The 13689-nt window shown below is 39.2% G+C and overlaps 1 protein-coding gene across 1 annotated transcript in view; it reads right to left on the reverse strand.

Moving 5' to 3' along the window:
- Positions 1–9220: 9220 nt before the first annotated feature.
- LOC120293304 (heavy metal-associated isoprenylated plant protein 47-like) overlaps positions 9221–13689 on the reverse strand; it is a 28012-nt gene continuing 23543 nt past the window's right edge. The window contains exons 2-3 of the mRNA XM_039312393.1: positions 9814–9892; positions 9221–9556 (exon numbers count right to left, since the gene is read on the reverse strand). Coding sequence (XP_039168327.1) covers positions 9399–9556; positions 9814–9892 — 237 coding nt within the window. The 3' untranslated portion in view covers positions 9221–9398. The remainder of the gene's footprint in view (positions 9557–9813; positions 9893–13689) is intronic.

The following is a 13689-nucleotide window of genomic DNA, read 5'->3' on the forward strand; positions in this document are numbered from 1 at the left end:
TTTACGTTAGTTTTAGTGTGTGTGAGAGAGTGAAATTTTAGAGAGAGTTTTAAACTTAGCAAAGTTAGTGTGTACTCTCTTAAGCCTTTACAAAGGTATATTGTGTAATATAATCTCTCTTTGTGTGTGTACTCTCTCCCTCCAAGTCCTTTTGGTTCCAACAGGTGTAGGTAGCTGGTCGGAATGGATGACCGGTGGACGGTGGTGGTTCGGCGATGGAAGGGAGCCAGGGATCACACGTTGTGAGGCTAGTGTGGCTTTGGTTGGGTTTTGGTGAAGAGCACACACTTCGGGTGATCGGGGAGCTTCGGGTAATGAAGCTGTAGTAGAAGGAGACCCGAAGATTAAAAAAAAAAAATTGAATAAAAAGAAAAGGAAGACTAGAAATTGAAAAAAAAGTTAAAAAAATTAAATTAAAAAAGAATGAAAGAAAAGAGAAAATGGGTTGTGGTTTGTCTGCTTGGGCTGGTGGATGGGCTGGTGTGATGTGGGCCGCAGTAAAGCAGTTTAGAATCTAAGTGGGCTGGGGCCGTCCCTTTTAAAAAATCCGCGTGGGCCTTTCTTTTTTTAAAGTGGGCTTGAGGCCAGCCTGGTTTTAGTCCAACCCGGACGGATATGGTTCGGGTCGGTTTAGTAGGCCGGGTCTCTTGACCCGGTCCGAATTGTCTTTTAATATTAAAAATATAACAAATCCAGAAAATTCTAAAAAAATAAAAATTTCAGAAAACAATAAAAATACTTAAAAATTCAGAAAAATTTTCAAAATTAAAAAATCCATAAGAATCCTTGGAAAATTAAAAAATTCGAAAAATTTTATCCATAAGAATCCTTGGAAAATTAAAAAATTAGAAAAAATAAATTGCTTTTTGAAAATCCAAAAACATAAAAATATATAAAAACCTAAATTTCCTAAAAATCAAGAAAATTTTCAAATTTTTTTTTTAGTTTCCTTGAAAATGGCTCAAGAAGTCTTTTTTGGGTAGTCTTTTCTTTAAACCTGTTAAAAGCGTTGGTGAAAATCGTACTCAATTGAACAAGCCTTTAGAGCTCTATCATAGGGTTTCGATTACTCTCAGAGAAAGATAACTATGATTTATTATGTCTCCTCTTTAGCTTAGTTAGGAATGGCACTTAATTTCTCTTAGTTGTTAGATGCTTCTTTGCCCTGCAATTTATTCAATGCCTTCTTTGGTTATTATTTGTTATTTTAATGATTACGCATTTGCATGATCACCTCATATATTAGTGGATAGGATTCAAATTAATCTAAACTGCCTGACAAAGACACGAACAAGATTAGGTATCAAAAATGGTACTAATCACTTAATTAATGTAATTAAGTTCTCAACCCTATATTCTCTAGTTGCGTAAGAAGTGTGATATACTCTTATGCCTCAATTGGTTTCGAGCCAACCCCGATAAATTAGTGGCAATTTATTATTACAAAATTCTTATGAATACCCTAATGTCGCGTGGGGTATGGACTTGGAAAAACCTATACTTGATCATTAGTCATAGGCCCGTTTTTTAGGTAATATCACTAAACCTGTTCCCTCTCCTGAGAGGTAGGTCATGGCATATGCTTGACAATTAACTCATTAATTTGCTCAACAGTGTAAAAAGAATCAGGTTTTTGAGAAATTGTTCTTTTCAACAAAACTTTCTTTTTGGAAGTAAAATCTAAAAAAAGAGAGGAATGCATAATACCTTTAATATACACGAGATAGCCACATTAAACAAATACAAAACATGTGAAAAATGTTTAATTATGACAACTAAATTCTAAATAAAAATAGAAAAAGAACAAAAAAGAAGGAAAGTAAATTTGGGTCTACCACTTTAAAATGCAACTGAATACGTTCAGCCAATTTTTCCTTTTCAGTAAAAAATGGGGTGAATTTAATTATACAAGGGATGGAACTATGAAGCAAATGTTTTAAAAAGAAACAGCATGAGCCGTATTGAATAAAGTTAACACAAGAACTCGTCAAAAAGGAAACAACCTAGTACATTTTTCTCTCTCGAACAACTTTCTCAATCTTGGAAGGTGGTCAATTTTTAATTTCAATTTTCCTAATAATTAAGAATTTCATTATTTCCCGACCTTAAACAATAAAAAAGAAGCCACCACTCTTACTCGCCCCAACCCAACTCTCTCTCTCTCTCTCGCCCCCTCATTCTCTCTCTCCACGTTCTACAATGGAAAAAGAAGACCAGTACAAGGTCGCAGATCTAGTCAAACAGCTCGTCCTCCGCTTGCTCTCCCAGAACCCCAGCGCCCCCGCCCGACGCTCCCGACTCGCTCCGTTTCCAGAGCTCGCTCTGCTACGCATTCCGCATCCAATCCACCCAGCTCACCCCCGATGCTGCCGCCCTCTCAGAGTCAATCAAGTATCGGCTCGCCACACTAGTTAAGTCCTCTCAAACCCTCGCTTTGCCGATCTGTTCGCCAAATTTGCCTCCAAGACTGGCCCAGGAAGCGTCAACAATAAGTGGGCGGTTCTTCAATTGCACAAAACAGTGGCCGAGGATTGGAGCAGTGCGAACAGCGGGCTTGATTACTTGGGGCCGTTGCCCAATTTGGATTCGTGTGAGACCTAAGAACTGAAGAAGAAGAAGATGAATTGGTTAAGTGAGCTGTAGATGGGTTAATAATGGACCCATTTATAAGCCCTATAGCCCACTTATTTTGAACTCTTTATTTTGTAAACCCATTATTTTGGTTTGCAAAATTTAGTATGACCCATTTTTATAATGTTGGGTTACTAAATGAATTTAGAACCCATTTTGAAAGGTTTACAAACATGATACCACTCGAATTGGAGATTGTAGAGTGTGAGTGATATCGGATGTGGTGTTTACAAAGCAAAGTCTTAATTGGACTTTGTCTTGAGGTGAAATCCAAAATTTGGTGGGGTCTGATCTTGCATTGAATAAAACATGCATTCCATGTTTGAGTCGGCAAGTCTATGATTTAGCTTGGATTTGTTTCAGTTGCTTAATTCTACTTGGTTTCATTCCAAGCAAGTGCAGTGAACCAGAATAAAACACGCATGTGGGTTATTCTGCTTGGTTATTACACTTTAAAGCAATCAACAGGAGAGTTAGGATTTTGTCTTTATGAATTCTTTAAGCAAATCTTGTGAGATATTGTGAGATAACACTTCTGCATTCGCTTTGGGTGTAATCTAATATTGTAAAATATTTAAGTGATTAAGCATTACATTTATGATTTTCTGGACTCATAGTGAATTTATTTGTGGCCGACTCTCCTCAAAGAATAGCCATCAATATTCAGATTGAACCAAATAATTATTCGGTGTCCTTATTGTTCATTTTGAACTTTCTCTAGTAATTTCCCCTCTTGTGTATCGAATTACAAAATTTGTTATTCTCCTTGTTATTTTGCACCACCCACAACCGTTAAAAGAAAAAAAAAAAAAAAAAAAAGAAAAAAAGGAAGAAGTCATGCTCATTTACTTAATCATTAAAAGCGGATGAAAGATGATTAGACTAAAGAAACTAGTCCGTAAAAAAAAGAAAAAAGAAGTGCCGTCTAAAATGTTGGTATAAAGACAAATCCAAGCGACGAAAGAACATCGACCACTAAAGTAGTTCACGAAGAACAAAGCAGTAAAGTAAATGTGCTAGAAAAGTAAGGTTTGAATCTAGGACAATGTCTTCCATGTGGGCTTTAGCTTTTGGTTTCATTAATTAATCCACAAGATCCTCAACGCTTAATAACTTGGTTGACTTCCCAACTTTCTTCCTTAATTTGCCGACGATCGTCACTGCATCAACTCCTTTCCCTATCACCACCATCTCGTCTTCACGTTCTTCATCAAACTTCACGGATTCCACACCTGCAATGACATAGAAGCATTCTAAATTAGCTCTACGCAGATCCATTACATAAAGATGTGGATATATAGTAGTAGTAAATAGCGTCCATGAAAAAATTGTTCTCTCTAAAAGCACTTTTATATTGTGTCAAAGATATATGCACAAAACTAAAAGCTGTTACCACAAAAACCATCTTTACAGTACCAATTTGTGTAAAGAGTACTTCTTGTGAATAATGTTAAATACTTAAAATGCGATCATAATATTTTTGGGGTTTAAATTGTGTAATGGGGTATCTTGATTACTATATACGATTTCTAGGGTTTGTCACCATCCGCTGTAGTTGCAATCTGAAATGCCCTGGTCCTGTATCTTTGGCCCTGCAAACCAAGCTTAATCACGATCTTCCTCTGCATAATGATGGAGAAAACTTAGAACATTGATTAGCAAATAATGAATTTACACAAACACAAAATAAAATAAATAAAAACTATCAACTATACTATTAGAATAAGTTAGTGCAAATACTAACCTTGGTCATGTCGTCTCTGCGATCTCTTTCTCTGCCAAAAAGACACGTCGAACGAAATGCTTATGCTCGGATGAACGAGGAAAAACAAAAGGGACCTCTGCAGTGCTGCTTAAATAATACGAACTCGGAAGTGCTTTTAAGATTTCGACGCGTTACAGCTAGTTAGCTGCTTCCCTAAGGCAAAATTCGTTCGTATGAATGTGCAGAATCTTCAATTCGACGTTCTCTACACCGTGGTCATGTGGCCTTTTGATTTGGTCCGGCTGAGAGCGGAAAGACTCGGTAGACTTCCGGTAATTAGCTGATTAATTTGAAGTTGACTCAAAAGAAGTCTCCTTAGTTAGAGCTTCATGTACTACAGCAAGACGTCCATTGCATAATGGCATAGCTAGAGCATTTCATGGAGACCGGCTTGCATTGACATCTCGAGATCCTTGAATGCCAAGTCTGAGTAATTTCAGCTAACGTAACTGTTGGACGATGCCAATTATGATGTTGATAGAGTATGCTGATGTTCCCTTGGAGCTGGATTTGATGTCGGGAGGACTTGATTAGGAAATTTGTAAAAGTGGGATCTGATCAGACAAATAGAAAGTATCTAAAATTAACTAGAAAAAGTTGTGAAAGCACATGGACAAAAAGTAATTCCTTTTGACCCAATCACATATTACGTGGATTCCCCATATGCAATAGATAGTATTGGTGCAATGTGAAATTGTAGTATGATTAAAGCAACGAAGACTTAATTTCATATTTTTAAAAGAGGACTAAGACCTTCACTAGTGCGTTGGCTTAATCAAGCTCGTTGACAAGTTGTGCGGACTATATTCTCGATCGTCAGCCTTTTCGGCTAGAATTCTTGCGAATTCACGACCATCTCACGACCTTCTATATAACTATGACTTATTCCCATGGAGCAAACTTTCCCGAGCAAGAATTTCTGAAAGACATGAAGTGGAGAGGGGGGAATTGGGTGTACTTAGCGAAACATTGTTAGGTGCAATCCAACAGGTGTATCTGGACTCGTAGCCCTTAGATCATGTGGAAAGATAAACGGATGCGCCAGGTGCAGTGGGCCCGAGCTCCCATCGGGTCGTCCACATCATCTAATGGTGCCGGTGAGTTTGGGCTCGCCACATCGGGATCGTGCAAGTTTTCCATACGTAACCTAATAAATAAAGAGAGACAATAATGGTTTAAGTGTTATGGATTCACTTTTTTCAAGACAATTACTTTGTTGTTGGAAAACATGTTTCATGAAAGAATTTTCTCCGACCATCTGGATTAATTTATAATAATTGGACTTTTCTAGCGAAGATTATTTATCATAATCTTGAGGTACAATCGGTTCTCTGCACTTCTTCCACTTAGGAATGGGTATAGTTCGGGCGATTTTGATGATCCATAGCTTGAACCAAGAGTTGAACGAAAGGGGTCAGTTTTTGAAAATTTGGAACCGAGCAACAAACTAGACTTACCCTAAAATTGTTAACAACCTCCCCTTATTATTAATTTTTTCTTCAATACTATATTTCAATTCACTTGTAATTCACAATTTATGTTAGTTTGATTCACATTTTAGATAGTGAGAGCCACGACCCAAAGAGCGAGAGAGACGGAGCAATGGCTAGAGAATAAAGAGACACAGAGAGATGAGATTGAGAGTGAGAGGCAAAAATGGAAGAAATAAAATAAAAGGCAAGAGCAAAGTGAGAGTTAGGGTTTTGATATTTAATTGTAAAATTGCGAACTTTATCTAGATTGCAAAGAGATGGCTATGACCTCGAGGCTGGGCATGTCATCTTGGCAAATGCATATGTCTTCGTGGGACTTTCGTTATTGTAAAGTTACTATCTATAATTTTCTAAGAAAGAAATTGATGAGCCATTCAAAGTTGATCCAGGATTCAGCTATACCCGAGAATTGAAACCGACCGATTTAAACTTGATTGGTTCCCAGGTTTTAAGCCCATGAACTCACCTTGCTGTCCTAGGAACCAGCCTCAAACAACACCAGCAAGGCTGGTTTTGTCTGGTTTCTAGATTTAACAGGCACTGCCGCACCCCCACCCCTAATACTAATAATTTCTGTGAGCCGGACTTTGACATATAACAAGTATTAAATAAATATAGGGCAGATAAGAAGCAGTTACTAAACAAATTCAGGAACTCGATTAGTCAATGTACGAGGGTAAACTACAAGTACATCAGACTGAACTTTTTCTACAATAGGAAAAATAAGAATTTGCAAGGAAAGAAGTAAGCAAATCTACGTGACAACCGAGTGTAATATGTGCTTAGAATATCATTTTAAAATCTCTTGAGCTGTGTATATTCTGTCTCGTTTTCTAGCTTTAGGCTTCGTCGATTAATCCTCAACGCTTATCAGCCTTCTCTTCCCAACCTTCTTCCTCGACGCGCCCACAATCTCCACAGCATCAACTCCTCTCCCTATCACCATCAAACCCCACGAATTCCGCACCTGCAAGTACAACGATAAAAGACCAGATTAATCCCAGTTACTTGCATCATCATGCACCACAAAGTGCACCAAAGGACGACCGGTTCGGTTCGGGTCTGCTTTTGCAAGAGAAGCATTAGGAACTCGGATTAATTTGGAAAGCAACCGAGCCAGAGAGCGACTGAGAATTCCCAAATATATCAAATGCAAAAATACATGGAATGCGAGGTTTATGTGGTGCAGGGATAATGAATCACCATGTGCTCGAGCAGCGATCTGCGATGCCTTGGTCTCGCACAAGTGCTTAGCTCGAGCTATGAGTGATGAAAGTGAGAGCTTTCTTGGCGACTTATTTATACGCCAAGCACATCACCCAAATGCTCCATTGCTTCAGGACCTCGACGCATTACAGATCTTCGCTTTGGCGCTATTTCCACGAACGTGACCGTCACTCTCACGCCATTGCTAGGAAGCTGCGATGTGGGATGTACGCCACGTGGAGTGGACTTTAGTCCTGGTCAATGCTTGGTTTCGGGCTGAAATTTATTTAAGGTAATCCCATTATTTTAACTTGAAATGCCTCTAGCCAACAGGTTCTTTTGATCAATATCTCTCCTCTTCGGATAACTTGGGATTGCATGCAGGTTTGCATTGATGTGTCGCGTTCATTAGCTGTCATTTCCATCGTTTTGACCCAAAATTTCGGTGCGTGTCAGGAGTTTTTGCAAGTGCCATTTAATTAGTATTTAATAAGAAGGACTATGACATTCATAGAGCCGTCCAATACATGCTCTAAAGTCATGGAATTAGATTTAGAGGTCTCAAGCTTGATTCCAATTAGAATTGGTCTCAAAATTGTAGTCAATATATCGGATGCAAAATGCGTTCTATGAGTCAATTATCAAAGTGCACTCATGGTCAAAGTCAGAAGCATAAGTAAGAGTAATGTATACATATTTTTCATGACTCATTTGTGACGGCTGCCGTCAGCAATTTGTGACAAAAAATGGAGGTCTATGAACTTGGAGATATTTGTACAGCTATATAGCTGCTTCCCTAAGGCAAATTCGTATCTATTAGTGCACAAAATCATTCAATTGACGTTCTCTACATGATCGTCATGTGCCCTTTGATTTGGTCCGATTGAGAGCGTTAAGACTCGGCGAACTTCCGTTAGTCGGCTGATTAATTTAAAGTTGACTTAAGAAAAAGTCTTCTAAGCGAAAGCTTCACGTGCACCCACAAGACGTCCTTCTCAAAATGATATAGCTGGAGCATTCCATGGGGATGGGAACCTGGACTCAAATTACGACATCGTGTTTATTAAATCCAACCAAATTCAACTAATGTGGCCGTTGGACAAGGCCAAAATATGACGTGGATGGTATATCCGGATGCCTACTTGGACGTGGGCGAGAAAATTATTTTGTAGCTGGAAAACATTTTAATCAAAAAACTTCTTTACATCATTTGGGTTTTATATCCTTGGTGAATGTCTAGTATATGAAGTTATTTTATGGATGATTATCTCGATCTGAAGTGAATATGATCTGGGTTATCTTGTTATAGAGGCTGGTTCAAGAAAATCTGGAATCGGACAAATTGGGAACCATCCTGCCTTATTTTTTTCATCTATAACTCCCTATTTAAATTAGTTTGTAATTCTCAATTTATGTTAGTAATTAATAACTTTAAATGCCAATCTATCTTGAGTCCGCATCCGAGACAGCAGGAGACCGTACAGAGAGAGAGAGAGAGAGAGAGAGAGAGAGAGAGAGAGAGTTGGGACAGGAGGAAGAAAAACAAAAGAAAGAGTGAAGTAAGAGCTAGGAGTTTGACTTTTAAATTTGTACGGTAAATTATATTTTGATTAAAAAGAGAAGGATGTGAGCTCAGGCTGTGCATGTAATCTAAATCAATTTCAAGTCTCTAGAGCCTCTTATGATTTTAAAATTGTTAAACTTGTTAGAATTTTTCTCTAATAAAAACTTGCTAATCGGTTTAAGATGGATTTTGCCATGAAACCGATCTGATAAGTTTTATCCCAAGTAAAACCAGTAGATTTAAGGCTCAACTCTAGACCTGAACTCAACTGAACCTGGTCAATTCCAAGGTTTTCAACACATGAGCTTACTATGTTGTCTAGAGAATCAGCCTTGAACTGGATTGGCAAGGCCGGTTTTGACCAATTTCCGAATTAAACGGACACATGTTACTCACCCTTACTTTTACTTTATAATTTTTGTGAGTTAATCTATGCCTGGTAACAAGTAATTAATAGATATAGGAAAGACAACAGATAATCAATAATCAAACTGTGTTACTCAATTATTCAAAGCATGAGGGCAAACTACAAGCACATATGATTTTTAACAGCATGCATGCATGAATAACAAAAAATGTAATTGACAGTCCAAGAACATATATATCTGGCTACACTTTTTCTATAGGAAGAATGAGAATCTGCGTGGAAAGAAGTAATCAAATCCATGTGAACATCAAGGGCGATATGTGCGTAATAGAAAATCCTGAAATCTTCCGAACTCTGTATGTCCGTCTCGTTCTAAGCTTTAGGCTCCGTCACATCATCCTCAACGCTTATCAGACTCGTCTTCCCAACCTTCTTCCTCAATGCTCCCACAATCTTCACAGCATCAACTCCTTTCCCTGTCACGACCAATTCGTCCTGACGCTTCTCGTCGAACCCCACGAATTCCGCACCTGCGAGCACAACGAGGAAAGGTCAGATCAATCCCAGTTCTTTGCATTAGGCACCACAAAATGCACCGAAAGACGACTGATTCAGTTCGGTTTGTTTCCGTATTTTGGCAGTAGTGAAAGAGAGATTTTAGAAACTCGGACTAACTCACAAAACAACTGGGCCAAAGGGCGAATGAGAATTGCGAAGTATATCAACATGCATCGTGTCTATCTACAAAGGAAAACAAAGAGAAAGAGGTGTAGGGATAAGAAATCACCATCTGCTTGAGTAGCGATCTGCAATGCCTTGGTCCTGCACTTCCCGCAATTCATCTCTACCTTCATCACGATCTTCATCTGGAAACGACGGGAAATAAAAGAGGACAAGACCACATTAGACACAGATACAACAGAACAGATCTCACTGCAATAGCAAAGTATGCACAGACCTTCGTGCTGTCTCTCTCGCTGGGATTCTTCAGATCGAATTTGGCTGAGTGAAGACACCCGCGAGAGCTTGGCTCGAGTAGTTATGAGTGATGAAAACGAGAGGTCTTGCGCCCCGCTTATATATACGCGAGCAGATCACGCAAATACTCCATTGCTTCAAGACCTTGACGCGGACAGCTCTTTGTCTTCGTCGTGAAGGCTCTTCTTTTGTTTTTTTCCCTCTTCTTTCAAAGAACAGTGTGAACGAGATCGTCACTATGATGCTACTGCACCCGTAAGGAGATTGTGACTCCACTTCGACGCCATTACCGCGAAGTAGCACAAGACGCTCGACGTGGCTGGCTGCACGCTACGTGGAGTTGACTTCAATGCTGGCTATTTAGGATTGGATGCAAAGGTTGACCCAAGATTTTTGGTGCGTCTAGGGGTCTTGGCATGTGCCATTGATCTTAGTATTAATAAGAAGGTTCTAGACTACCATAGAACGCGTCCAATACGGGTTCTAAAGCCATGAATTACATAAATTCTCTCTTTGCCCATTTGACATTTTTGCCACTCTTTACATATCAAGACTAAGTGCGCACGTGCATAACATCATAATCAAAGGTCTCGAGCTTGATCCAATAAAATTGATACTGACATTTTAGTTAATATATCGGATAAATATGTACTGATAAGAATAATGTGTACATATATTTCACAACTCTTTTATTACCATGTACGTACTAGCACAAGAGCACACGCATATGCATTTAAAACAATCATTGAGATAAGCACACAGATTGATAAATTTGTTCTGTTGATTGTCGATGAATCAAATCGTATTTGGGAAAGAGATTTAAATTACAATCGGAATATATGAGTGATTTAGAGGATTATATATATGTTTAATACATGAATTTTCTTAAAATACAAATCCGTCCATCATTCATTTATACGCGGACATGGACTTGTAGGGTATGGAATATCTATGTGAAGGTTTGATATTGAAAACGTTGCTGGGGTTTGCTCTAAGTGTGATAGGCAAGAAGGGGGCTCATTTATGTATGTGCACCAAAAGAAAGTGAAAAAAGAAATGATAATTTGATTTGAGTTATTTTAGCTAATGAAAGTACATCATCTCAGAATGAGAATAATTCATTAAAATTGAATCATAAGATGGCATCTATATTTACGCATCTTTACTACCATTTTATTTACTATTAAGTATCATAGTGTTATAAGACTAACACAGAAAATATCATATCTTGAAATTTAAGTCAATGTGAAATCACCGTGAAATAAATGAAAAACAATAAAAGACACAAATTTATATAATTCGATCTGAGTGTCGGTACCTGTATTCATAAATAGAGCGAATAATGATAAATAATCTACTATAATTAGAAAATTAAAGTTATAATTACTTACGCGTTCGAGTGTTTCAATTAACATGTTTACATGTAAATAATTCAATGGAATGTAAAGCTCATCGTACGGCTGTCGAACACAACGTTCGCTTCGTTTGCTTTGCGTTCGTCTTTGTGCGGCTATGTCGAGAGCTCACCGTGTGGCTTCTTCTTCAATGAAGAAAAGAAACCCACGATTTCTGTTTCTTTTTTTATATGCGGCTACTGCAGGCAAGAAGGAAAAAGCAAAACCCTTGTTTTTACTTGCCTTTCCTCAGACTTCCCTTGGCCCACACGTACATGTATATATTTATATATACGTTTCTTTTGCACATGTCCAAAGAAATTGTCTACGCAATATAAATAAAGCCCAAGAAGTCAAACCGGTCGAAGATAAAATATCAACTTCCTTCGCCCGAGTAATCTAGATTTGCGCAAGATTAAAAGATGCACACCATATTTTGAACAAATCAAAAACTTCAAATCGATGGAATTTTGTACTTAGCTTGAAATCGAAACATAACTTAAAAAAATATCATATTTATTCATCTAATAATGGGCAAGAAAATTCTTTACTCATTTCCCTAAAGGGAAAATCCATATGATATTATCACTATGACATCAATATCTTGAACCGTTATTGACACATAAATTTTGATTATCATATATAATCATATATCGTATAAGGAAATTAGGAGTTGACCCGACCTCTATATAAAATATTATTTTAAGCTTAGTTAGCATTGACATAATAGATATTGGGAACATCTTTTTGTTAGTTATATTATGACCACATAAATCGCATTTTAGTCGATCCAATCATAAACTGTTTTATGACCCATTTGCAACCCTATAACCCACTTATTTTGACCTCTTTATTTTGCAAACCCATTATTCTCATCCGCAAAGTTTAGTATAACCCTTCTAAATAATGTTGATAAATGAATTTCGAACCCATTTTGATAGATTTACAAACATGACACCACCTGAATGGGAGATTGTAGCTCTACCAGTAGAGTGCAAGTCATATCAGATGCGGCGTTTATCAAGCAAAGTCTTAATTGGACTTTCTCGGGAAAAGTACCAAAAAAGTCATAAACTTATTGCATTGGTACCAATTCAGTCATAAACTTTTCAATTGGACCAATTCAGTCCTAAACCTTTTTATATCGGTACCAATTCAGTCCATCCGGCCAATTTTGGCCTGCCAATGCTAACGTGGATATCGGCCAGTGACCGGACACTTACGTGGCAATTTTTTCAATAATTTTTTTGAATTTTTTCCTTTTTCTTTTCTTCCTTCTTCCTCCTTGGACTATTCCGGCGGTGCTTGGCAAGCCTCAATGAGGCTTGCCGGCCACTGGGCAAGGGCCTTGAAGCCCTCGCCTGCCATTGGCGAGGATCGCGGCCCTTGCTCGGCCTCTCCTAAGGTCATAGGTGAGGCGGCTTCACGCAGATCTAGGTGAGGCCAACCTCACCTTGGCCTTGCCGCGGGCGAAGGCGGCCTCACTTGCGGCTGGCAAGACCAACATGACCCTTGCCAGGCCTTGCTGTGGGCAAAGGTGGCCATCGCTTGCGGCAAGGCCGGGGGAGGCCGGCCTCGCCCAGATCCAGTGAGGCCAAGCGAGGGCCGTGAAGTCCTCGCCAGCCGTCGGCGGGTCGCGGCCCTCATGGGCGGTTGGCGAGGGCTTCATGGCCCTCACTCGGCCTTGCCATGGCCTTGCTGTAGGCAAACGCAGCCATCGCCTGCGACAAGGCCAGGGGGAGGCTGGCCTCACCCAGATCTGAGTGAGGCCAAGTGAGGGCCGTGAAGTCCTTGCCAGCTGCCGGCGAGGGTCGCGGCCCTTGCCCGGCCTCACCCACGGCCTTGGGAGGCCGGGTGAGGGCCGCGACTCTTCTTGGCCGGCTGCGAGGCGAGGGCTTTGAGGTCCTCGCCCGGTGGCTGGCGAGCCTCATCAAAGGCTTGTCGGCCATCGCCGGGAACAGTCAAGGAGGAAGGAAGGAAAAAAGAAAGGAAAAGGAAAGAAAAAGGAAAAAATTCAAAAAAATTCAAAAAAAAAATTATTAAAAAAACTGCCACGTCAGTGTCTGGTCATCGGCTGATGTCCATGTTAGCACCAACAAGCCAAAATTGACCGAATGGACTGAATTGGTACCGATGTAAAAAGGTTTAGGACTGAATTGGTCTAATTGAAAAGTTTAGGACTGAATTGGTACCAATGCAATATGCTTAACACTTTTTGGTACTTTTCGACTTTGTCTCCAACCAAATTAGGTGAAGTCCAAAATTTGGAGTCGATCTTGCATTGAATAAAT

Source organism: Eucalyptus grandis, chromosome 5 (genome assembly GCF_016545825.1).
Source record: "Eucalyptus grandis isolate ANBG69807.140 chromosome 5, ASM1654582v1, whole genome shotgun sequence".
Lineage (NCBI taxonomy): Eukaryota > Viridiplantae > Streptophyta > Magnoliopsida > Myrtales > Myrtaceae > Eucalyptus > Eucalyptus grandis.